Source organism: Hyperoodon ampullatus, assembly GCF_949752795.1.
Source record: "Hyperoodon ampullatus genome assembly, chromosome: 7".
In the NCBI taxonomy this organism is placed as follows: Eukaryota; Metazoa; Chordata; class Mammalia; order Artiodactyla; family Ziphiidae; genus Hyperoodon; species Hyperoodon ampullatus.
The window spans coordinates 28689662-28717322 of NC_136920.1; the positions used below are offsets into that span (position 1 = coordinate 28689662).

Consider the following 27661-nt stretch of genomic DNA (forward strand, 5'->3'; position numbering starts at 1 on the left):
GGGCTTGCTAAAATCTTATCCAGCTATAATATTCTACTTCAATGATTAAACAGATCACCTGTAAAATGACACTTGTAACTATCAAATTTCTGGACCTGTACTTCAGAGAGTAACAAGTTCGAATACTTCTGTCCCCATCTGAGTACCATGTCATGAGAACACAGGACCTTAAACTGTTGGGAGGTAATGCTATAAACTGCCTGCTTCTATTTTAATCAAAGAGTGATTCAATTCTTAAATTCTTTACTTTCAGTCCTGAGAAGTGATAGGAAAACTCTGGAAATAATTCTTTTCATCGGGCTTCGAAGTAAACATTCACTAGGCTGAGGAGTTGGTTCCCTGATCCTCTTATGTGTAAAGACACCTGGGTTTGACAAACAGAAGGCAGAATCTCATGGAGCATTTAAGAAAAATGTGTGGGGCAAATTATTTTTATTAACTCCTTGCCAGTCAGCAGGAAAAGATGGTGAGTAAAGTAGGAAGTTGCAGACAACCATAATGTATGTGGTTGGGAGGGATTTTAATTGTCTTAGTTGCTGATTAGAAGAGGAGTAACACTTAACACGCTGGTTTGGGCCCGGTTAATAAAGGCCTGGAATAGTAACCTCTGAATTACCATAAATGGTTTTTGTCAAGTTTTTTTTTCCCTAGAGTTCTCTATTCTTAATGTGTTTCTAAGTAAGGGCAAAGAAAGACACAACATTTTCTGCATTTATAATACTGAAAATATTAGCATTTGTACTATCAGCACTTGGAGATCACAAAACATTTTCATAAGCACTAATCAGACTTTATTACACACCTGGATGCTAATCCAGGAATCAAAAGAAATGTTGACTATTTTCAGGAGGTTTGGCAGACTCTCTTCTGTACATTAGAAGAGAAGAATCACTTGATATAATTATCTGAACATCAGATACCCCCATTAAATAGAATGAAGTTATTGGAATTGACATTTTCAGGCCTGTATTATTAATATGAAGGTTGCTTTAATGTAGTTCCCTTTTACCTTCCAGCAACTCACTCCAGACACCCATTTCCTCTGTCCTAAATCCTATCTGGCTCTGGAAATGCTCCAAGACCCAAAAGATAACATTACCAGCATATTCTATGAGAAAGGACCAACAAAAACACTTCTAATTTTATTCTCTTCACATGCTGGGAATTAGCTCAGAAGGATGAAGTAACGCATTCTGTGCAATAAGGAGGAAAATCAGGATTTCCAGGTCTTTAGTACTAAGTTTAGTAAACTAACCCATCCTTGTGAAATTCGGCTCAAAGCCTACCTCCTCCCAGGTCACTTCCCAACCTCACCAGTTTGCACCTTTCTCTGAACTCCTGTAGGGATGGTTATTAGACATCTGGCATTCATCATTGCCTTAAATCCAATTCAAAATATCCTGATTTAAATAGGAATACAACGATGAAAAGGCATGGTCTAGAGACGGAGAGAGACATTCTTACAAGGAAATATAGTGAAACTTAAGCGTTAATGGCATTATGAAATCACTAGGGGAATACAGCAGAGGGAGAAACTAATTCTGCCCGGAAGGAGGTTGACATAACCTTACCAGAAAATGACATTTGAGCTTGTCTTTTTGAAAAGAGTAGGATTTCACCCAATTAAAAACCATCTGGAGAGAATTCCCTGGAGGTCCAGTGGTTAGGACTCAGCACTTCCACTGATGGGGAGACGGGTTCGATCCCCGTTCGGGGAACTAAGATCTGGCAAGCCAGGCTGTGCAGCCAAAAAAAAAAAAAAAAACCAAAAAACTATCTGGAGATGAAAAGGGGGGCCTTTCACACAAAGGGCAGCATTTCACTCAAAGGGCACAAGCAAAAGCAGAAGAAAATAAGTAGACGAACAAGCAGCAGGTGATGAAGAAGGAGAGATGGGTTGGGGTCAGATGGTAAAATTACAAGTTCTTATTTTTTAAAAAACTCTTCACCTAGATTTTTAACTTCTTAAGGGCCAGACCAACCACATTCCCCACGTATGCTCCACACATATAAGTATATCCTCCAAACAGATACCCACTAAGTATTTGTTGATAGCTGTGTCATCTCTTTAATGTCAGTTTATACGGGACGCATGGGCGTTGGTCTCAGACATAGCTGGGTTCCAATTCTGGCTCTTTACTAGCTGTATTAACTTCAATTTCCTCAACTGTAAAATGCAGCTACCTACCTCTTTGGTTTGGGGGACGTGTAAACGACAGAGCGTACATAACGACAGCTGGTGCACAACAGGCTTCCCACAAATGGTAACTATAATTAGAGGACTACAGGATGCAGCGAGGAACCATTTAACTGCGTACAGCGTGCTCATTCACTCAACAAGCCCCAACTCCTGCTAAGCCTAAAAAGGGAACCGAGGGGTAGAAGACCCTCGCACTTGCCGTGAAGACCGTCTATCTGAACCGCAAGCCGAGCCCAAGCTGCTCACAAGAGACTCCCCAGGAGAAAGGGTCTTTCAGCGAAAGAAAAGAGCTCTGTCCAGCGCCGGCGAGAATCACCTCCCCTAGCACTCAGCGCCACTCACGCCCAGCATCCGAATGCCGTTGTAAACAACTGTTTGGGCCGGCGAGGGAGTGACCGAGCCGGCAGCAAGCAAAGGAAGCGGGCGCGCCTGGAGGACGGCCTCGAGGGGTGGGACAAAGGCCGCGCTAAGACTCAACCCTCCCGCCGTCTCTGCCTCTTCCTCGCCTCCACCGGACATCACCGGGAACTGACCGACGGAAAAAGGCGAAGAAATGCCTGTAATCTCGACCTTGTTCCTCCCGTGCAGGCCCCGCAGGGCTGCCAGCCTTCGCTTCCCTCACCTGCAGCGGAGTCGGCGTCCTCCCTCCTGCCGCTCGGCTGGGAATCTGGCGGGGGCCGGCGCCGCGGCGGAGGCGGGGAGGATGCGCGTCGGGCAGGGCGGTTCAGCCTCTGCCCCTCAGAGGCCGCACCCCTCACTGCGCTGCGAGCGGTCCTCCTCGCCCGGCTCGGGTGGGTAGCGGCCAGCGCCGCCGCTCCTCAGCGTTGGACAGCGGGAGAGAGCTCTTAGCCCGGAGGCGCCGGTCCCACGCTGGGCGACGCCATGTTTCCGTACGGAAAGGCGGGAGGCGCGGCCGGATGCCGGAGGAGAGGGCCCAGTGGGCAGTGACTCGGAGCCGGGAGGCACCCCCACGCCACAGAGGGCGGCGCCATGTTTCCGTACGGAAAGGCGGGAGGCGGGAGAGGGGTCGCGGAGCCAGTCAAGTAACGGAAAAGGGTTGGCAGTTTAGCTGCAAAGTCTTCCCCGCCCTGGTTTTCAAATTTAAATATTACATCACGTTTTGTAGCAGCGTATAGTTCGTTCCCCTCCCCTCATTTTGGCTGTTAGAAAAAAGGCATGCCCACCACCTTGATAGCCAAGTCTCATTTTGATGGCACAGATTCGGTTTGGTTTGGGTCATCTCTTTTATCTAAGTGGCTGCTACACTTTGTCGACAGGAAGAGCGAGACTTTAGCCCTGAAAAGATGGAAGGCAAGGGGGCAAACACGTCCCATGAGGGTTCAGCTCGATTTAGACAGTTGAGAAACACAGTGAGCACTCAGCATTTTATGTGCCGTCTGTGTTCTAGAAAGGAAACATCCCATGTTAAGACAAGCTTGTTCTGGAGCCTCCTTTCCTTTTGTCCCAGGTACCCGGGCCGTGGCTATCGCGGCGCTGGATAACTAGAAAACCATGCTTTTCTCAGCCTGTAGTAGTAAGATAGTAAGCTAAACGAATAGAAATAGTTTTGGGGCCTAATCTTAAAAAGTAAAAGCTACGTGACTCTTAATTGTTCGTTAGTAAAATGCTTTAAGACTGAGCATCAAACATATATGCCTTAAAATGAAGGTAACAATCAAGTCTCCTACCTGCAGCCTATAAAACCTGCTAAATTTAAGTAACTAGAACAAAACAAGATGGAGTGGAATTAGTGCTTTCAAACACTACATCTAGGGCTTCCCTGATTGCGCAGTGGTTAAGAATCCGCCTGCCAGTGCAGGGGACCCGGGTTCAAGCCCTAGTCGGGGAAAATCTCACATGCGGGGGAGCAACTAAGCCCGCGCGCCACAACTACTGACCCTACGCTCTAGAGCCCGGGAGCCACAACTTCTGAAGCTCGCGCGCCTAGAGCCCGTGCTCCGAAGCAAGAGAAGCAACCGCCACGAGAAGCCCGTGCAACCGCAATGTAAAGTAGTCCCCCCAGCCCCCCTCCCTCCAAGGGGCGAAGAAACAAAGACCCAATGCAGCCAAAGGTAAATAATAAATTAATAAATTTATTTTTAAAAAACGCTACATCTAAATTGATCACACATGGAAAGTTACTCCTAAAGTATTGAAGACTGATGGCAATACAGCAACCTCAAACCATTCACTAACTAGCACATTAAAGTAAGAATTTTTCCCTTAAACACACACAGTTCTCAGCTGAGGATTCACTTTAGAGGGGGAAAACGTTAAGACACTCAGTTAACTGGAACTAAGATTTAGGCAGAAAACATTCAGTTCTCACTTCTGAGTCCAGACGAATATACCATAGTCTCTAGATGAGTGGTTCTCAACCCTGACTCCACCTCAGAATCTCCTGGGGAGCAGTGGTTCTAAAGCCATCATCTGAAGCTCAGGGGGGTGGGGTGAGTGGTGATGCCAGGCAAGAATTTTTAAGCTTCCCAGGTGATTCTAATAGGCAGCCAGGCTAAAACCACCTTCCTAGAGAGATCTACCCCCACCTCCACGCCCCCAGTGAGAGTTCCCCTACCTTCCTTGAAGGATGAGTATAAACAATTTTCACATGTGGAGAAGATGCTGCAGCACCACCAAAACCACTGATTTGAATTGGATGGCTCACTTGTAATCTTTTGATATATTTTGAATTGTTTCCTTTAAATATTAAAAACACTGACACATGTTCCAGTTTGCTTTTTGGCTACAGGAACTGAAAATTCAAATTACCTCAAGGTAAAGGGATTTCACTGACTGGCTACCTAGGGTTTGGAAGAAGCAAGCTGGCTGCTGCTCTACATTATTACTACTCTATCATCTCCCCAGGACACACAGGATCTCTTTCATCACATCTCTACTCCTTGCTGCAGTTGGCTTCACTTCTCTCTACACTACAGACTAGCTTCTTTATTTTTTAGTCGTTCCTCCTTCAAAATTTAGATCTTTCTATACAGAATTTGATTGGCCAAGCTGATTTTTGTGTACAGTGTCATTAGCCTCCAGGTAGGCTGTCCTTGGATCAGTGCTTAGCCCTGGGCTACTCAACTAGAGTGGTGGGGAAGCTCTTAGTCACCTAGGCATCAGGTGTTTAAGTGGGGATGGCTTTCCAAGAGGACATCATGGTTTAGTGAATGAGGGCAAGCAGCAAATGACGATTGACAGTTCTAGTGATACAAGAGGGTTGTCCAAGGCATTCAGGGTAGCACCAGACCTGTAGTTTAAAACTTTGACGATGCTTGTCATAAACATGACCAATTTTTCTTAAAATTTTGTGCTGATGAAGTTTGAGGTAAACTGTGGTTTTGCTAGATTTTCCGTGAAATTAACATTCTATTAGAAGGCCACTTCTTCTAGGACCATGAATATAACTAGGCAGTTCTGCCTTCCCCTGAAGGAGAGGTGTCAGTTTTGTTGCCAAATAATCATGTTATTCCATGAAGTGCAAAATAAAGGTTGCAAATCAGGTAGTACACAGTAGCTGTCAACTATGGTCTCACCACACTTTCAGTAGTTTGTTTCTAAAAACTTCCTCACCCCTGAATTATGAAGTATCTTCTCTTTCACTTCATTGTAGAGAGCTGCCTTCCTTTCCTGCCTATGCAACAAAGCAAAATACACACCACAAAAAACCCACCTGACATATTTATTCCCTGATTTATTAGAATTGGTATTTTATATTATAGATATGTCCTCAACTTTTTCCCATTTAAAGACTAGTCAGTATCAGTTATATCTTACAGAAGATTGACATGTTAGCATATTGGTACATCATTTTAGTTTTCCCTACCTCTCATTAAAAGTCTAAATTTAAAGTTCAGCATCATTTTATTATTTTTTCTTTGAATGGTCATAATTCCTACTTTTTTTTTAATTAAAAATTTTTTTTTTATTTTTGGCTGCGTTGGGTCTTCATTGCTGCACGTGGGCTTTCTCCAGTTGCAGCGAGCGGGGGCTACTCTTTGTTGCGGTGTGCAGGCTTCTCATTGTGGTGGCTTCTCTTGTGGAGCATGGGCTCTAGGTGCGTGGGCTTCAGTAGCTGTGGCACGCGGGCTCAGTAGTTGTGGCTCACGGGCTCTAGAGCGCAGGCTCAGTAGTTGTGGAGCACGGGCTTCTTTGCTCCGCAGCATGTGGGATCTTCCCAGACAAGGGCTCGAACCCGTGTCCCCTGCACTGGCAGGCAGACTCTTAACCACTGCACCACCAGGAAAGCCCTCAGCCTCATTTTAATCTTTTGGTTTTATTTTTGTGAAGATGCACAATTTAAAATTGTATTATAAAAGTATTATATTGCACGTCTATTTGCCAAGTATATCTTGACAGTGCAGTAGTTCCAAAGTAATCATTAACTTGGATAAAAAGTTGAAGACTTTAGCTCTAATTTACAAGAAATGAAGGACACAGAGGAACATGATAAAGGATAGTACAGGCTTGCAATCAGCTAAATCCAGACTGTGGGAAACTCAAGAACAGATGACCAGGTTTATTCAATGACAGAAAGAGAGAAAAGGAGAAGGAAGGAGGGACAAAGAGAAAAACCTATAGAGTAAAAGATTTAAGAAGCACGTTAACCAATTGCACTTTATGAACTTTGTTTGGATCCCTATTTGAATAAACTGTCAAAATCATTTGAGATCGGAAAATGTGAACACTGATTGCATTTTGATGATATTAAGGAATTGTGGCTTTGTGTGTAATAATGACACTGTGGTTATATTTTTTTAAATTTTATTTATTTATGTCTGCGTTGGGTCTTCGTTGCTGTGTGCAGGCTTTCTCTAGTTGCAGCAAGCAGGGGCTACTCTTCATTGCAGTGTGCAGGCTTCTTATTGCAGTGGCTTCTCTTGTTGCGGAGCACGGGCTCTATGCATGCAGGCTTCAGTAGTGTGGCACATGGGCTCAGTAGTTGTACCTTGCGGGCTTCAGTAGTGTGGCACATGGGCTCAGTAGTTGTAGCTCGCAGGCTTCAGAGTGCAGGCTCAGTAGTTGTGGCGCATGGGCTTAGCTGCTCCGCAGCATGTGGGATCTTCCTGGACCAGGGCTCGAACCCATGTCCCCTACATTAGCAGAAGGATTCTTAACCACTGAGCCACCAGGGAAGTCCCTGTGGTTATGTTTTTAATGTCCTTATCTTTTAGCTATACATACTGAAATTTTATAGGTGAAGTGATAGGATATATGAAATTTGCTGAGGTGGGAGCACAGAATAGATTAAACAAGACTGGCCATGGGGCTTCCCTGGTGGCGCAGTGGTTGAGAGTCCGCCTGCTGATGCAAGGGACACGGGTTCGTGCCCCGGTCCGGGAAGATCCCACATGCGGCAGAGCGGTGGGCCCGTGAGCCATGGCCGCTGAGCCTGACCGTCCGGAGCCTGTGCTCCGAAACGGGAGAGGCCACAACAGTGAGAGGCCCGCTTACCGAAAAAAAAAAAAAAAAAAAAGATTGGCCATGGGTTGACAACTGTTGAAACTGGATGATAAGTATATGAGAGTATATATTCATTATTCTGTTCTCCCCATATTTATATATGTTTGAAATTTTCCACAATAAGCTTTAAAAGATGTTGAAGTTTTCAAAAGCATTAGGACAGTTCAATTTTTGACTTGTCTACAGTTTATGGTAATTGACAAATTCACTGTAGCATAGCCTAAGTTTCTATCTTGTATCTTTAAGAAGTATACCTTTCAAGGTACAAACCATAATCCTATTAACTTGTAATTACAGACTTCCTTACTGTTTAATACTTTCTTATATAAACACTGCAATGTCATATCATTTAAATTCCTAGGATGTTCTATTAAGTATCGTGCACAATAATTATAAATCAACCCACCTAAAAGAGGTCAATACTTAACAGTAATATACCATCTAATACTCAGTTTCAGACACAAAAAATTATACAAAAAAGTTTTATTAAGTACAGTTTCATATTTAGAAGAACATCCAATATTACAATGTGATTGGATCTTTAGGATATGTAATTTATTCTTAAAATACACAAGTTATATACAGACACTGGAACACTCAGTCCCCAAAATACTCAATAAAGATGTCTGGGTGACACTTATAGAACTGACCTAGCAATTTTTTCTTCTCTTTGGCAGAAAGTTTTGAATCCTCATCAATATTTTTTAGTAAATTCATTAGCTCATCCTTGGTTGTCTTCCTTGTATGGTCAGAATAATCACTTTGATCAATTCTCTGGCAATAAATATATCCTTAAAGTTTAAAAGTAAAAAGTTCAGTTAATGAATCTATTCCTCAGACTTAACTAGAAAAATCAAGCAACACTTTTATACTTATGTATTTTTTCCCCATTTTGTAAAATGCATGTAAAGATGCTAAGCACTGCTGACTTTCTAACCCTGTCAAGTTGCTTTTTGACATAAGGAGCCTCTCAGCTAAATCTGGATGGCTCTGAGGAGATTGATTAGAGTCTAGTTGAAATTAAAGTGCAACTACTTAGAGCAAAACACTTTCAAATAAACACCAGGAATTTATCCTTGTGAGACATGGAAGTAGTATTTCTCAGATTACCTGTGTCTCTGTTTGGATCTCTTCCCTTCTGAATGTCCATGAGCTTAACACTGACAATTTTATGTAGAGTTCCAGGAATCTTAAAAAAAAAAAAAAAAAGAAGAAGGAACATGGAACATTATTCAAATGCACTTTAATCTAGTGATCTATTACATAAGTTCAACTTAACTACTTTCAGAGTTTTACCTTAAAAACATCTTTTTGATGATCCATTAAAAAGAGTACCAGAAGATCAGTTTTGCCTTTGGATAAATTTTTATTGTCAACAATAGCTTTTGAGAATATCCTTTTCACAACCATTCGGTTGTCACTCTATAAAAATAAAACAACACACACCCAATGGTATATATTTTTAAGAATTGTAATATAAAAGGGAATATTAAATATTAATAGCTACTATCCATTTCAGCATAATTGATGCTGACGATGGATATGTCCTATAAATATTACAGATACTGAATACAATTAACATTTAGGCAAAAGACTTACTTCTTTCTGTAATTTCAATTCAGAAGGATGTGCTGCAACAGCCATGAAATACAGTAGTCTTCTAAATTCTTCTCTATTTTGGGAATCCAAAAGCTTTAGAAAGAGCTGAGTAGCTTCTAATGCTATTTCAGTCTTCCCATTCACTTCAGCCAAAAGAAAAAAAATGCTTTTAATTTTGACCAGACACGACTATATCAAAGGGAACAAAATTCAAGTTAGAGCTTACGCTAATCAGTAAACTTATCCAAAACGATGTTCAAAAGCAAAACAAAAAGGCTAGGAATTACAATGAATGACCAATACCATCAAGAAAGCCTATACTTGGGACTTCCCTGGTGGCACAGTGGTTAAGAATCTACCTGCCAATACAGGGGACACAGGTTCGATCCCTGGTCCGGGAAGATCTTGCATGCCTCAGAGCAACTAAACCTGTGCGCCCCAACTACTGAGCCCACATGCCACAACTACTGAAGCCCACGTGCCTAGAGCATGCTCTGCAACAAGAGAAGCCACCACAATGTGAAGCCCACGCACCTCAGGGAAGGGTAGCCCCCGCTCACTGCAACTAGAGAAAGCCCGCACGCAGCAACGAAGACCCAACACAGCCAAAAATAAATAATAAATTAATTTTTTAAAAAAAGCCTATACTCAAATTGGCCAGTCCTAAGTCCTTGTCATACACAAATCTTAAGATGTTAAATCTAATTTGGCTTTGTAAATAAATTCTCAGCCTATGTTTTCCAATAATTCACTACATTTCGAGGGTACACTTTGTATACAGTACTGATGTATCCAACTCTACCTGAGAAAAATAAAGGATTCTCTGAAACCTGCAACTTGTTTTCAACAAGCCATATGGAACAGTCTGGCTCACTGGTACAGAGACAAAGCAGAGTGTCTGCCATTTGAAGAGAATGAAGGGGGAATGGTGATAGTGCTGATAACACTTTCTGAAAAAGAGAATTGCTACTCTATGCTTATTAAACGTCCAGTGAATGAGAGCAGCATTCTCCTGTAGCAACCAGAAGTCCCTGAATAACTTCAGAGCTTATTAAAACCTCTTTCCAAATGAGGCCTAGAAGTTTCGGAAAAAACACACTTTCCATGGATTAATCCAGATCCACTCTCAGCTTGAAGTAGTACCATTTTGTTTAATTTTGAGGACAAGTAACTTTTTCCTGTTCCCTCCAAAAGAGAAATTCTTGTATCCAGTAACATCTTACTTACCTAGAAGTTCTGCAATTCCATTATGAACATCAGATAGGTGATTTAACAGAGGTTCCCTACTACTGTAATATTTGCTAATGGCATCAAACAGAAGTTCTTTCACTAAATCTATTCTATCTGGTTGCTCAGGAAAGTTTCTGCTTATGTCTACAACCATCTGGTCTGGAAGGTATTCCAAGCAGTCAATTGCTGAAGAAAGCCACTCATCTTCCCTATGGGAGAAAATAATTATTACTTTAAAAAGCAAAGGATAACCAACATATACTCAGTACCTAATTTACTAGCTATTTCAAGTTTTCTACCAGAATAAATCTCTATATACCTAGATAAAGAGATGTGTAATTCTTTTTAATATATAGCTAGATCATGAATCACAGACAAAAAGTTGGGTTTAATATGTCTTTTTTTTTTTAAGTGAAAACAGAATCCATCCACTACAATATAGGCCTGAGAAAGACATCAAAATTCAAACTCTGCTCCTTAAATTTACTACGGAGGTCCAGAAACTCTAAGTTGCTTGCTCAGGGTCCCAGGTAGGACTAGATCCCAGATCTGACTCCTAGACCAGCATTTTTCTAATATAGTATTGCTTACTTCAAAGCTCTGTGTATGATCTATCATCTCTGACTTTGGCTAGAAGAGAATACAGGAAGATAAGGTACAGTTTCAAAATAATTAAATATTAATTACCATTTCTAATAAAATGCCAGTTGGGTAACTTAAGAAAATTGCTACATTCCAAGGAACATAATGACTAAGTTTTTTTTTGTTTGTTTTGGTTTTTTGCGGTATGCGGGCCTCTCACTGTTGTGGCCTCTCCCATTACGGAGCACAGGCTCCGGACACGCAGGCTCAGCGGCCATGGCTCATGGGCCTAGCCGCTCCGCGGCACGTGGGATCTTCCCGGACTGGGTCACGAACCCGCGTCCTCTGCATCGGCAGGCGGACTCTCAACCACTGAGCCACCAGGGAAGCCCTAAGTTTTTTTTTTTTAACATCTTTATTGGAGTATAGTTGCTTTACAATGGTGTGTTAGTTTATGCTTTATAACAAAGTGAATCAGCTATACATAAACATATATCCCCATATCTCCTTCCTCTTGCCTCTCCCTCCCACCCTCCCTATCCCACCCCTCTAGGTGGTCACAAAGCACCTAGCTGATCTTCCTGTGCTATGCGGCTGCTTCCCACTAGCTATCTATTTTACATTTGGTAGTGTATATATGTCCATGCCACTCTCTCACTTGGTCCCAGCTTACCCTTCCCCCTCCCTGTGTCCTCAAGTCCATTCTCTACGTCTGCGTCTTTATTCCTGTCCTGCCCTTAGGTTCTTCAGAACCTTTTTTTTTTTTTTTTAGATTCCATATATATGTGTTAGTATACGGTATTTTTCTCTTTCTGACTTACTTCATTCTGTATGACAGTCTCTAGGTCTATCCACCTCACTACAAATAACTCAATTTTGTTTCTTTTTATGGCTGAGTAATATTCCATTGCATATATGTGCCACATCTTCTTTATCCATTCATCTGCAGAATGACTAACTTTTAATATTCAATTTGTTAATATATATAGTTTTAAAAAAATCATGTCCTCCACTGCTGTGGACTCAGGACAATTAATTCTGCCACCACCCAGGTCATGTCATCTCCTCTGGTCATCAGCTTCATCATAAGATGTAGATAGATGAACTTTAAGGTCAATTTCTGATTCTGTACTTAAAATTTAAGGTAATCATAAATTTTTTTCACATGTTACTTTAGATTGTAGAAATGTAATTTAAATTCTTGTAGAGGGCTTCCCTGGTGGCGCAGTGGTTGAGAGTCCGCCTGCCGATGCAGGGGACACGGGTTCGTGCCCCGGTCTGGGAAGATCCCACATGCCGCAGAGCGGCTGGGCTCGTGAACCATGGCCGCTGAGCCTGCGCATCCGGAGCCTGTGCTCCGCAACGGGAAGGGCCACAACAGTGAGAGGCCCGTGTACCGCAAAATAAATAAATAAATAAATAAATTCTTGTAGAATAATAAGCTTCCTCTTTATATAGAGTTCAATAAGTATGTTGGGATTAATTTTTTCACATAAGGGTTTAAGCTACCTTTTGACATTCAACTGTTTATTAATAATTCATTAGAATGTAGAAATGGTGAAGTACTAAAAATATAAGTTGTATTCCTTTCAAACATTTGCATCTTCCTAACTACTGGAACACTATCTACTAAGGCAAAAATCACTAAAAATTAAATAAACTAGAAAATACAAGATTTTAACATTTAATAATTTTACTTAGGGGAAGAGTTTCAAGGTTATAAGGAATATAGAACTCCTCCTTAAGGAAAAATAAAGTCATAATTCCCTTAGCACCTGGAGTTAAGCCTTCAAGTTTTTAATCAGGAGAGTGTAGTCAGAAGTGAGAGCAAGAGTTATTTTCATGATGTTTCTTTAATAAAACTAGTTAATTTAAAAACATACTTATTTTTTTAATTGTTATTTTTAATATGGTTGTAAAACTAAATATAATGGCAGAACTAATTCTTAAAAGAGAACTCATGTATGAAAAGTATAGTAAACTCAATATAAAATAATAGATTTTTATCACAACAACCAGGAAGTTGGTGATGCAGTAAAATAAATATATATATATATGCTTAACTTATAATACATATGGGATAAGTATATATTCCTTTTTTTAAAACATCTTTATTGGAGTATAATTGCTTTACAATGCTGTGTTAGTTTCTGCTGTATAACAAAGTGAATCAGCTATATGTATACATATATCCCCATATCCTCTCCCTCTTGCGTCTCCCTCCCCTCCTCCCTATCTCACCCCTCTAGGTCATCACAAAGCACTGAGCTGATCTCCCTGTGCTATGTGGCTGCTTCCCACTAGCTATCTATTTTAATTGGTAGTGTATATATGTCCATGCTACTCTCTCACATTGTCCCAGCTTACCCTTCCCCCTCCCGTGTCCTCAAGTCCATTCTCTACATCTGCGTCTTTATTCCTGTCCTGCCCCTAGGTTCATCAGAACCATTGTTTTTTCTTTTTAGATTCCATATATATGTGTTAGCATATGGTGTTTGTTTTTCTCTTTCTGACTTACTTCACTCTGTATGACAGTCTCTAGGTCCATCCACCTCACTACAAATAACTCGTTTCAAAAAACACATATTTAATACACATTCTAGAAGACTATAAAAGCATATATAGTTAAAGGAGTCTAAGAATTTGACAAATCTGTTCATTTTGTTCCAGGTCCCTTTGAAGACCAGACAGCTCTAAGAGAGCAGACAGCCCTACATTTTAACAAAGAAGATGGAACATAATAATTTTCTTCACTTGATGTGCAAGTGAGATATATGTGAAACAAAAATGAATATGAAAAATAATGACATTTAAATCTCGTTAATTTTGACCAAGGTAATTTCGTTCATTTTTCCCAATACTGATAATATCAACTGACAAAGCATATCTGATCGTATGGACAGAAGAAGTCAAAAGATTATCTTAAAACTAATATCTTCCTATAAACACACTCAAATTATTATATGTATTTCCACATACTGAGATTCACTGTAAGCCTTGAGAATCCCTCGATCCAGATAGTTCCTGTTGCTGACCAAGTCAGGCTGCCTCTTAGGGTGAGTAACGTTAGGTACCACCTCTTGCCGTTTGAGGAGGGAGTCAAGGAGTGGAAGGTCTATAAGTTGTAGCAGACGCCCAACTGTTTCTTCTTGCCATACTTCATTAATAACTGCACAGGGAAAATAACAAGGGGAAAAGTAATGATTAATAGTTACTACACGCTCACCACAATATCTGCCTAGGCAGGTCTAAGCTAATAAACTTGTGGCAAAAGAAAAAAAAAAAAGAAGAAGAAAGAGAGTCAATTTTATGAAGTAGTTTCCTATAACAAAGTAAAACAATTCAAGATTTGTTTAAAGTGTAGGAGAACAGACTTTGGACAACAGGAATTCTTTTCATTTTTGTACTGTAAAAAGCAATATGGCTTGATAAGAGATCAAGTCATATAACATGTTAATAAGGACTTTGGAAGAAAGAATGATTCATTCAATCTGAAAACTGGTTTGAAACCACTGGCTGCAGATTATTCCGCTCAGGGTTTCCACAACTGGGATGGGGGAGGGAAGGTGGAAATCAGTCATTAAAACCACATTCCACTGCCACAGACAAGGAAGAACATATAACCCTGTTAATGTTTTAATATAATTCTCAAATTTTTATTTAATCTAATAAAATTTTAGGGAAAGATATATCTGAGAGCAGATTTCAAATAAATTTTTTAAAATCTGCATGTAAAACATTTCAGATTTGAATCTCTGCCAGCTGATAGGACAAAAGTCAGTGTTCCAGAATTGCAACACTGATCTATTTGTTAAAGATAATAGACCTCTGTTAAAACTTAATATAAACAGCTTTAATACACAGTGTGCTCTTTCTTTATGCTCTGAATATCTAAATTCTAATAAAGGTTAAGATTGAAAAAATTTAAATAACTTTATTTGAAGTCAGTCTTCTATTTCTTCCTGTATCATCTTTAGCTTACCTTGTGGAGACAAGTTTGCAGAGATATTTACGTGAGGGGATTCGGCAGGCTTTAAACTCAGATTTTCCCACAGATCCTCTAAACTTGCAGATTTGATATCAGAGGACTTAAATAATGCATCTGCATACCTAAAATGAATTTATTTCATAAATTCCTGTTTATTAGTAAGCCTACAGAAATATTTTTGAATCTGAGAGCTAAGAGTTTCTAGAAAGTTTATGTACTTCAGAGCAAAAACATAACAAATACAAATTCTAAGAGTAGAATGAAATACAAAAACATCCCATCTTCTTTCTCAAGCCTGAATATACACACTCTACATAAATCCTCCTTTGAGCATTTAGATTTAAGTAATTCAATGACTAAAATGTTAGTCGCCAATTTTAAAACATAATCAAACACAGTCAAACTTCATTATGCTTACTGTTTTTATTAGTTCTCTCTCTTTCCAGGGCATCCTCTGGTAGATAGTGCTCAAATACAGAACTATAATCTCTTAATTCTGAAACCCAAAAAGCTTTGAAAAATTTAAAGTTTATTCAGAATTCATATAGTGACAAAACCTGTTCTGAGACTATCACAGCCTTTATCTATCCCAGTTAGTATGAATATTTTCACTGCAGAAATACTAATGTGTTTGATTACCAGATGCTGTCCCAGACCCCTCTTGGAGTGTGATCTAGTAAATGATATATGTACATAATGACCTTTCTAAAATCTCCAAAGTTCCAAATTCCTAAACACATCTGTTCCCAAAGGTTTCAGATAAAGCACGTGGACCTACATTTGGAAAGTACTGATTGTGCCCTACCTTATCCTCCTACTTCCTTCCTATATAGAAAGAGGTAAATTTTATCATGTTTTAAATATAGAGTTAAAAAAAAATTTGAAAGTCAATACACTAAAACTCTGACTTTGGGTCAGATCTGAATTGTAAGATCTTCAATTACATGGTCACCTTTTCAAAGCTTAGCTGAGGGGAATAAAAGGGAAAAGTTTTATCTCATGACAAATAACTAAGTTAGCTATGCATTTATCACCTACATCCATTTCAATCACTGGGTTCTACAATTCTGTCCCCCAGGCTCCCTTTAAATGATTCCTGCTTCTCCACCACTGCTGCCTGCTTCCTCCTCATCTGTAGACCACAATATTGCAAGATTCCTCTCCCCATTAGGCTGTCCATATAGCTGCCTAAAATACAATCTCATCATGCTTAACGTCTTTCTTTGGCCTCCCCAACATCTGTGTGATCACGTGCAAACTCCTTAAAATGTCCTATGAAACTTTCTGCATACTGGCTCCTTTCATATTTCACATCTGCTATTTTCTGGATTCTAGTGACAACCCACCTGCTTGTCTTCACCTCTCCTGTTCTCATACCACTTTGTGTATAAACTCTCTAACATTTTTTATAGTGTGATTGTAACCTGAAGCAGAAAAATCAAAGTTTGTTAATGGTTTCTGCTAAATATATGAACAAACAAGAATTCTAGGAGATACCAAATAAACAAGTTTGCTCTACTTTATCAAATTTACCCACAGACCCAGATTTTAGCCTAACTTACTGTTCCAAAAATAACAAAGACAGTCAGCATTTCATTAAAAAGTAGACAAAATCCTGCCAATATTATGAGACCGACACTCTACCTACTGCACTAAAGAGGCACCTCCCCCTGGCAATATTAAATGAAAATCTAACACAGACTAACCTGGAAGGTGAAAACAGTTTGTTCTCTTTGCCTAATTGACTGTCTTGGTTAGGTATCGTTGTGAATCTATAAAGGCTGCAACTACTATCTTCAAATGTAGGTTTTTTGTCTTTTCCAAAGACTTTGGTCGGAACTGCTTCAAATACTTTGTAGTCCATAAGTGCTTGACACACTCTCACCACTTTGGCCCGAGGAATATCTACATCACCAAAGTATTTATTCTGAATTAGGTGAGAAAAAATGACATCCACAGCTTCCGAACCAACAAAACAGTCATTGTGTCTTTTTAAATGATGCCTTCGTTTTTTCACCTCCACTTGTGTTTGAAGAGTGTTTATAATGCTGCTCCATACATATGTGGCTCCAAATGGCTTCTGGGCTACACTGAAACCTGAAATGGGAAAAATCACAGAGTCACCTCACTCATTTGTAATAAGGTCTAAGCAATCCTTAAGCAAATATTAATTAAAGATTAAGATTTAAATCTTAAACTATGCTTAAATCTTAAGCAAAGTTATTAATAAGAAAATTATGAGGGCAGCTTGTTATTGAAATATGAAATTATTAGTAGCAACTCATTAAAAAATGTAGTGCCTACTATATGCTAAACACTGTTCTATGTGCTAGGATACAAGAGTGGGCAAAATAAAGTCCCTGTTCTTATAGACTTATTCTTTGTGGGAAGATACAGACATTATGTATATGTTAGATCAGTGCCAAGAAGAAAAATAAAGCCAGGTAAGAAAGAGAATGCTGTTTTAGATGGGAGGTCAGAAAAGACCTCTTTGACATGGTGATCTCTGAACAGAAGCCTGCGTAAAACCTGGGGGCAAGCTGTGCAGTTATCTGGGGAAAGAACAGAGAGAACAGAAAGAGCAAAGGCCCTGAGGAGGGGGTGTACTCCGCTATGAGAACAGGAAGGAGGCCACCATGACCTGAGTAGGTGACCAAGGGAAAGAACAGTAGGAAGTGAGATCAGAGAGGATTGACAATGAGGTTTGGAGTGGGGGATGCATATCAAGCAGGACCTTGTGGCAGTTACCAATTATGTACAAGAACTCTATTAAATGCTTTATATAAATGCTCTCATCTTCAACAGCAACACTGTGAAGCAGACATCACCTTTATTTGAGAGATGCAAAACAGATTCACAGAGGTTAAGTGTAACTTCCAGACGTTATATTGTAAGAGGTGGTACTGGGATTTGGTTCACGGTCTATACGATTTCAAAGCATTTATCAGTCAGATAAGGCAGACATACAGACAGACAGATGTATAGTTATAGATATACATACGCACACGATGCTTACTGGAATAAACTAATTTTTTTAAAGCTTCTTATTATGCAGACTCATGAGTTAAGTGCTTTGTTAAACAGGATAAACTAACAGTTTGGTTCCTGTTCAATAGGAGCTTATAGCCTATTGCAAAGATAGGAAAAGCACAGAAATAAAGTAAGGTTTTAGAAAACGTGCTTTCAAAGATCCATCACATTTTTCCTCATTTTAATAAATTGATATTTGGCATAACTACAAAGAAGAAAAGGAGAAACAATTAAAAGAAAGTGGACCTTAAGTTTTAGTAAGCTGATGGAGCTAAGTGTAGCTAATTGTCAGCCTGGTGGCTAGCTGGCTTGCTCTCTTTTTATGTAAACACCTAGTATGCCTTTTTATGTGTTATACCTTTTAATGGCCCTCTGAATATTCAGTTGTTCTAATTTTTAAGCCCCCATTTTTGTTAAGTATATAACTCCTTTATTTTCAAGAGATTTTGGCAGAGAAACTGAAAACTGATTACATCCCTTAAGGTCGTCTAAGAGGGAAAATAATATGCAACAGTACAACAATAAGGAATAAGGGGACTTATAATTAAAGAAACTCCTACTTGAAATTACCTTCCTGTTTTTTTTAGATAAAATAAATACGTAAGATGAAAGCAAAGTTTCTGAAGCACATTAAAACTCCACTTGGGAATTCCCTGGTGGTCCAGGGGTTAGCACTTATGCTTCCACTGCCAGGGGCCCGGTTTCCATCCCTGGTTGGGGAACTAAGATCCTGCAAGCCATGCGGCGTGGCTGAGAAAAACAAAAAACAAAAACTCCACTCAATGCACTAAAGTCATAAATTTTAAGTGGGTCATTTGAAATTCATCTTTTTGTGTTGCAATAAATATAGGGAGTGTAGTGAACCACAGTGTATTCACCTATAGTGTAATTTTGTAGCTACCATAAAAATTACTAACATGCACACACAAACACAGAAAACCCTTTATTGTTTGTTTGTATATTTCCAATACCAGAAGTAGATGGGTAATTTTACTACCTATCCATTATTATGATGTTAGTTTAAAATAATCAGCAAGATTGTGGGTTTTTTTTTTTTCATTACACGGGCCTCTCACTGTTGTGGTCTCTCCCGTTGCGGAGCACAGGCTCCAGACGCGCAGGCCCAGCGGCCATGGCTCACAGGCCTAGCCGATCTGCGGCATGTGGGATCTTCCCGGACCGGGGCATGAACCCATGTCCCCTGCATTGGCAGGCGGACTCTCAACCACTGCGCCACCAGGGAAGCCCAAATTGTGGGTTTTTTAAATTAATTAATTAATTAATTTTTATTTTTGGCTGCAGTGGGTCTTCGTCACTGTGCGCGGGCTTTCTCTAGTTGTGGTGAGCAGGGGCTACTCTTCGTTGCGGTGTGCGGGCTTACTGCGGTGGCTTCTCTTGTTGCAGGGCACGGGCTATATGCGCGTGGGCTTCAGCAGTTGTGACACACGGGCTCAGCAGTTGTGGCTCGCGAGCTCTAGAGCACAACCTCAGTAGTTGTGGCACACGGGCTTAGTTGCTCCCACGTGGGATCTTCCCGGACCAGGGCTCGAACCCGTGTGCCCTGCATTGGCAGGTGGATTCTTAACCACTGCATTACCAGGGAAGTCCCAGCAAGATCGTTTATAATTATCAAAATTATATTTTAAAATTCCAGATACTTCATAATTCATTACTAAACAAAGAAGGAAGTAATTGATGCTAGTTTTCCAAATATGTGAGCCGTTTTAAGAACTGAATTATGGAGACTCAACTAGATAAATCAAGCTGAAACTAGACTTACTACTGGTACTGTATTTAGTCTCTACTGAGTAGAGCCAGAATCATGCACTGGATGGAATCTCAAAATATGTCCAGGTCATTCCCCTGGTATCCAGAACTAAGAGTAGCTGTACTGTTTCCAGCCACTATGACTAAATAAAAGGAGGATTAGCACTTAATGTTCTTAACTTCCTAACATACCAGAGATTATAGCTGAGATTTAAATGAACTTAATGCCTGTTCTTTAGTCTTTTTTCAAATCTTCATTATATTATTAATAGTAGCTAACATTTGAGGACTGACAATATGACAAGCTCTGTCTTCTCTCATTTAATCCTGATAAACTTCTCTAAAATAGTTATTAATAATCCTATTTTGAAGAAATTGAGGCTCAGTGAATTAAACAAACTTACCCTCAGTTTTACAGGTAGTAAATATATACTAGCTTTTCTTAGCACTTAAATATAAATATATTAAAAGTAAGTCAGCAGGGCTTCCCTGGTGGTGCAGTAGTTAAGAATCCCCCTGCCAATGCAGAGGACATGGGTTCGAGCCCTGGTCCGGGAAGATCCCACATGCCGCGGAACTTCTAAGCCCATGCACCACAACTACTGAAGCCCTTGTGCCTAGAGCCCGTGCTCCACAACAAGAGAAGCCATTGCAATGAGAAGCCCGCACACTGCAACGAAGAGTAGCCCCTGCTCGCCGCAACTAGAGAAAGCCCACACGAAGCCACGAACACACAGTGCAGCCAAAAATAAATGAATTAAATAAAATTTTTTTAAAAGCTTTGTGAAAAAAAAAAGTTAGCAGATAGTTTTAGCATTAACCTTTCATTGAAGACTTGGATTAACTGAAAGAGCTTTAAGTGAGCCAATGAGATTAAAGAAACAAACAAAAAAAACAACTTTAAGATTTTTTAATCCTTAACCAAGCTATTTAAAAACACTTAGTAGTCATTACTCCTAAAATAAGATAGTTATCATAATTCTATGATATATACTATCCATAGTACACAGGAAAGGAAAATAGGCAAGGTTCAAACTTGTAGAGCTCAGATTGCCTATTAAGTACCAACAAAGCAGACTTCTGGGCTAGTAATAATACTAAAGATGAAACACATAAATCATAACAGTTGAGCTACAAGTAAGTTAGCATAAAAACCCTAAAAGATAAAGCTGACTCACTTATTAATTTGAGATCAATAAGACAACTGATGGGGGTGAGAGCCTCAGTGATGTGAAAAAGGCTAATCTTCACAGGGGAATTAAGAATATATTTCCCCATATTAACTTGCTGTTTAAATATGGAAAATCAGGAAGTCTTGCAGGTTGGATAACACAATATAAAAGATTAAAGAACAGGTTAGAGCAGGATAGTAGGCACCTGTGAGCCATACAATGTTTCCAGAGTTCTCCAGGCATAATATAATGCAGCCCTTTCAGGTCCCCTCTGTTCTCACTGACCATTAATTCCCAACCATTGCATCCTGGGATATTTCCCCTTAAGCATCACCACCCGCAGACCCAAACTAACTCATGTTCATACAGATATTTTAATACATAATCTACCCTGGACTTGACGAGTAAATGTGCCAAAACCCACACCAGGATAACCTGTTTTTTTAATGCTGACTTCACCAGTTGAACACAGATCCCCCACATGCTGGTTTGAAACTTATTTATCATCATCTAAGAGCTGAAATGACCATTGGTATCGCTGACCATGGCCCAGTAAGATGAATTATTGTGACTTCTAAACAGGATTCGAGAGACCCGAAGAATACAATGAATGTTTTGTAAGTCTATCAATCAGAATTTAAGCTTCAGCTTGTCCTCAAACTTCACTTGCATATGAGCTTGACAATTCCTTAAAATTCATCACTGTCTACATCTTGATGCTTCTTTGTTTACATTTGGTTAAGCATGTTCTAAAAGCATCATGACCTAATGATCAAAGTCTAGAGACCAGCTGCGATAACCCTGAATAACAGACTTAACTTTTATAATTTGTTTTCTTCATTTACTGATACAAGAATTAAACACTACGTTTAAGGTATGTTTCAGGTCTAAACTGCTGATTTGCAGGACCTTAGAGACTAAAATTATATCTCTCTCCATTTAGACATGGTCATTGAACACCAAACAAAATATGTAAGAAATGAAGCATAGGAACAAATTTGACCTGTCGGATAAAAAGCTTTGAGAAGGTATCAAGAGGCTCAGAAACTGTTTTAAACTAGATCTATAACATACTACACATGTTCTTGAGCACTATATAAATCTAGGCTAGTTAACATTCCGTTTTCAAGCAGGCTCTTCTTTATCTGTGTGAAAACAACAGCTATTTTTCAAAAGCAAAGACCCATCCTTTGCATGTATTTGATATCTACCCAAAAAAGTTTACCAGCCATAAAAAAAGTTAAACTTCTAATATTGAACTTATGTGTATTTGTAACACTACTAATAATCATCTTTACTTCTAAAAAGCTACACTAAATAATCAAGTTATTATAATAATAATTCCTTAAAAATCAAGTCATAAGGCAGATAGGTCAAGAAATTACATTTACTCATTAAGTCACAAGGGGATAATCAGCATCAACCATGATCTGTGCAGTCAGCATCAACTACGGCCCTGCTGTGAAAACCAATTTAAGGGTGAAAACAATTCTATAATCATTTCAATCAGTGAGATTATATTAACTCCTTAGAAGATCAATAGACACATTATAAAACTGGATCCCACCGTAAGGTAAACGTACACACAAGAGTTACTAAAACATGCTACTTCTAAATGAATATGTAACAATTTTATTTTCATTTTTGGACATTACACTGCCCCCGCCCCCAACACACACAAAAGAAAAGAATTCAGATAGCTCATGTTAGGCAGTTTTGCACAAAACTTAAAGAAACAGTGAGCTAGTGCCTTATTATTTCATTCAAATTTCCTTATACTTCACAGAGGTTCAAATTATTCAATACTTGTTAGTTGCAGATTACTGCCAACTATTAAAATATTTTAAAGAAGGGTTAACAGTGGTTCCTAGTGGGTGATTTTACTCCCCCCAGACATCTGGCAATGTCTGTAGCCATTTCTGGTTGTTATAAGCTGAGAAGGGAGAAATGCTACAGATGTTTAGTGGGTAGAGGGGCCAGGGACACTGCTTAACATTCTACAGTGACAGGCCAGCTCCCGCAACAACAAAGAAAATGTCAGCAGCGCCGAGGTTCAGAAACCCTAGGTTAATTGAATACTGTTTAGACATGGAAACTTGTGTTAATGCAGCAGGCACAGTGCTAGGTTCTGTGAATAGAAAAAGACAAGAGTGTGGGTTCTGGAGTCCCAGAGAACTTGGTTCTCTATTCTTGGCTCCATCATTACTAATAATGCAATCTTGCGCAAACTGCCTAACTTTTTTGGTGCAAAACAGAGTTAATTCCACTTCTCTCAGTTACTGTGAAGGTCATCTAAGATATATATGTAAAGTGGCTGGCACGTACCCAGCAATTAACAGACGTATAAAAGCGAAAGGGGAGGGGCTTCCCTGGTTGCGCAGTGGTTGAGAGTCCGCCTGCTGATGCAGGGGACGCGGGTTCGTGCCCCAGTCCGGGAAGATCCCACATGCTGCGGAGCGGCTGGGCCCGTGAGCCATGGCCGCTGAGCCTGCGCGTCCGGAGCCTGTGCTCCACAACGGGAGAGGCCACAACAGTGAGAGGCCCGCATATCACCAAAAACAAAAAAACGAAAGGGGAAGTTGTCTCAATCTAGAAGAGCCAAAGGACATGTGGATTCACTGTAATGTAATATCCTGGATGGGACTCTGGAACAGAAAAAGGATATTAGGCAAAAACTAAGGAAACCTGAGTAAAAGTATGGACTATCAATATCGGTTCACTAATTGTGACAAATGTATTACACTAAATGTAAGATGTTAATCATAAGGGAAACTGAGTGAAGGGCATATGGGAACTCTAAGCACTAACTTAGCAACTTTTTGTAAATCTAAATCTATTCTAAAAATGTTTAAGTTTATTTAAAAAGTTAAAAAAAGGAAGGTTTTTCCTTTTTTCCCTATTTCTTCCTCTTCCTTTCTTTGAACTAAGAAGACACAGTCCCCACCCACAGTTTACCCTTTACCTATTCATACATACCACTTGGATGATGATGTCAAGCTCTGAACAGTAGTCAAATAAAGACCACTAGTAGGTGAGATGACAAATGTGACACATACCAGAAGATTTAACTCCTCATCAGAAGATAACAAGTATATAAAATCCTAAATCAGGGCTTCCCTGGTGGCGCAGTGGTTGAGAGTCCACCTGCCGATGCAGAGGACACGGGTTCGTGCCCTGGTCCAGGAAGATCCCACATGCCGCGGAGCAGCTGGGCCCGTGAGCCATAGCCGCTGAGCCTGTGCGTCCGGAGCCTGTGCGTCCAGAGCCTGTGCTCCGCAACGGGAGAGGCCACAACAGTGAGAGGCCCACGTACCGCAAAAAAAAAAAAAAAAAAAAAAAAAAAAATCCTAAATCATTTAGGATTTGAGAGAATTTTTCTTAAGAATTATTTTTTTTAAAAGAGGTTTTAAAACATTACTCACAGAATTGTTAAGACAAAGGAAAAGGACTACATTTCTTGGACATTAACCAAAATTTCATGAAAACAGATAAATGTAGAGAGCTGTGCTTTGAGTGTTAAAACTAGGCAGATGTGACTGAGTGGGGAAAACTTCCTATATGCCAGTATCAATACTGCAACACTTTTACTGCATATTGGTTTTGGTAATCCAAAGTTTGTTTTCCTCTTACACAGCATTAGAGATGTCATGCTGAAGACTGACATTGCCTCTGAAAAGAAGGCTGCAGGTAAACTACGTAAAATAAATAAAGAACAATTTTAGAATATGTTTAGAGAACTATTAACAAAAGTAGGCACTGGCCCCTGCTTTAATTCATACAGATTAATGAGATAGCATATGGGAAGTACTTTGAGCTCCCTGGAAAAGTGATACCAGGTGAATTCAAAGAATTAGGTTACAGTATAAAGGGATAACAGGATAACATACCACTTTCTTGCTTGACTATATTAAAAGACAAATTTCTTCGAACTACTTACTAAAGGTTAGCATACAGACTTTATTTCTTCTACATAAATCAGGTCCCTGGTTGTCACAGCCCCTTTAAACTATGGAAGAATTACTAATAGGTAGAGAAACAAAAATACAAAGCTGCTTGCCAGAGGACACAGAAAGAGAATGGCAGGGAACCAAGAACACAGGCTCCCATTACCATGCTCGCTAGGACTGTGACAAGGCAACTAAAGAGTGGGAAGGGGGATGAACATAGGATAACAGGTAGGGTTCCAACTGTAGCAACCAAAACAGATGAGAAAACCCAGTGGGCCTTTCTCTGCCCACTGCACCTGGTGTGCAGAAGACAGTGGTCCTTTCCTTGGGTTCAAATTCGATGACCAGCACTTCAACTCTTCCCTCTGAGAGTCATCTACTTAATTTTGAATACATATTCCCTTATACGAAGAACCTGTTTACTAATGACCAAAGCTCAGAACAGGTATCTCAGCTGTTAGAGAAGACAGGGCTTTTAATCACATAAAATTTGGCAATTTCTTTCACCCAGAAAGTAAGCCTAAAGACTTCTCAAGACTGTTTCCAATATTATTTGATTTTATATTCCTAAACGATGAAGTATTTCCCTTCTCTTCACACTGTAAACACTGGAGAAATTCTGAATGTAGCCATCATGTGCTTATTTGAATCCTTTTAATTGGAGAGTAAGATTAATGTTAAGATCGCTCTTAGAAAAGTACAAATGAAAAGTGGTTCTCTATCACAATTTATCATTAGCATTTTGAAGATTAAAAGGAGCATTACTCATTGTAAGTTAAACAGAAAACTGGGGCCACTGAGATGCATCCAATTTGTCCTACATCAATCCACTGACCACTGTCACCTTGAGGAAGGAGTCACAGTTTCACTGGTTTGCTTTTACAAATGAAAGGCTTAATAATAAGCGAACTAATTCCTACAGGAACCCACATTGTAGCTACAGAAAGGGGGGAAAGTTGTAACTTCTCTAAATGGAAAACAAAAAAGCCAAGTATTATCTGTACCCCTTAACTCTATTAACTGAGACGTAGGGTATGCTAAAATCGGAATTTTAGAACCGATCATCCGATTCCGTTCAATTGTTTGGACATGTAAAGAAACCAAGATGTTAGCATACTAACATCCTAAGTAACCTGCCCCCCAGGACATGATTAAGCTGGCAACATTCACCAGTGTCTCTCCTTATCTCATGCAACCGTTGCAAAGGTAAATCAAAAACTTCTACTCATTGAAATACTGCTTATCCAGAAAGTGTAACTAATAAATACCTTTTATGCCAAGTTCCTGCCGGTAGAACTTAATGTAACAGAAACCTCTCACCACTCCCAGGAAGAGTCTGGGCAACAAACTGGGCGACAGAGGCACTGGGCCCCTGGCCATACTGTGGAGTCAAGGTTTGTGGCTGAGACAGTAACCAGTAATGATGTGGAGCACGTCTGGAGACCTACTGCAAGCGACCGGCACGCAGCTGGCACACAGACTAGCGCGCGGTGAAGTTAAACTCCGGGTAACTTAGGAGAAAGCTGGCTACGAGGGCACCAGGGTCCGGCACAGCAGCTCACCGGCGGGGGCGCCGGCCCGAGCAGCCACAGCTGTGCGGAGCTCGCGGAGGCGGCCGCGGAGCTGGCTGTACCTGGCGGGATCCCCCGCCCGCGCGAGAACCTCAGCCTGCGCCCCCCGCCCGCCCTGTGACCCCCAGCGTCCCCAGACCGGGTCCTCGGCACCTACTGGGAGGCCTCTGCGCGGGACTCTGGAGAGCCGACAGGTTGAGCGCCACCGCCTTCTCCCGCACCGTGGCCATGGCCGCAGCCGCGCGGACACCGCCGCCCCAGACCGCCGCACAACGAAGTGGGCACCAGCACAGCCGCCGCCAGTTAACTGGCTCGGGATGGGGCGGGGCTCCCGCCAGGCCCAGTCCCCGCCCGGTGATCGGCCGCTGCGCGCCGCACGCCGCCGGTCACGTGCAGGCTGGGGCCGACTGTAACCTGAGGCCCCGCGGGCGAGGAAAAGGTGCGGATCCCATCCTCGAGGCAGCCAGGTGGGAAGTATTTCGGGGTGCTGCGCCCTGCGAGTCCGCGCCGGCCGCACGCAGCCCGCATCCCGCCCCCGCCGTCGGCACAGCCCAAGCGCAGGCAGAGGTATGCGCGCGGCAGGCTCAGACCAGCTGGGTGCAAAGCGCGTCCCGCCGTGGATTAGCTCTGGTGCTTAGCCAGCTGTTTAACTGTCTTGGGCTTCTGTGTCCTCACCGGTGACGCGAGGGCAGTATTAGTATCCGCTTCGCGGAATTTTTTTAATGAAGATTACACGAACCAATTCATGTATTTTAGTTGTTGGGTCTGGAACATACGTGCTTAAAATTATGTCACGGTGATAAGTGCCTCGAGTTTTTCACGCATCCCCACCTGTAGAGAACAAATCTTTATCTGTTTCAGGAGAGCAATGTCTAGAGGTCACAGTCAGGAGGGCAGCTGGCTGGCCTTGGGGCTGGCTGCCAAGGAAATCGGTGCCGCCTCCAAAGTAACTCTGGGTCAGGTGGGTAGGGACTGAGTTAGGAAAGAAGGGAAGGGGACTGTTAAGGGGAAGTTGAAAACAGGGAATCCAGGGATCCAGCGCCGGGGTACCTCTGAAAAGATGAGTGGTGTAAGAGACCGATAATTCAATTGCCAGATACTTAACCACCACC

At 40.8% G+C, this 27661-nt stretch overlaps 1 protein-coding gene across 1 annotated transcript; it reads right to left on the reverse strand.

The window, feature by feature from the left end:
* Nucleotides 1-8147: 8147 nt before the first annotated feature.
* DEPDC7 (DEP domain containing 7) lies at nucleotides 8148-26779 on the reverse strand (the record flags this gene model as incomplete). The annotated part of the gene is made up of 9 exons (XM_079709216.1): nucleotides 8148-8454; nucleotides 8774-8852; nucleotides 8960-9085; nucleotides 9263-9405; nucleotides 10490-10701; nucleotides 14054-14243; nucleotides 15057-15184; nucleotides 16769-17159; nucleotides 26707-26779. The coding sequence occupies 9 exons, from the start codon at nucleotides 26777-26779 to the stop codon at nucleotides 8261-8263; spliced, it is 1536 nt and encodes a 511-aa protein (XP_079565342.1). The 3' UTR covers nucleotides 8148-8260.
* Nucleotides 26780-27661: the final 882 nt, after the last annotated feature.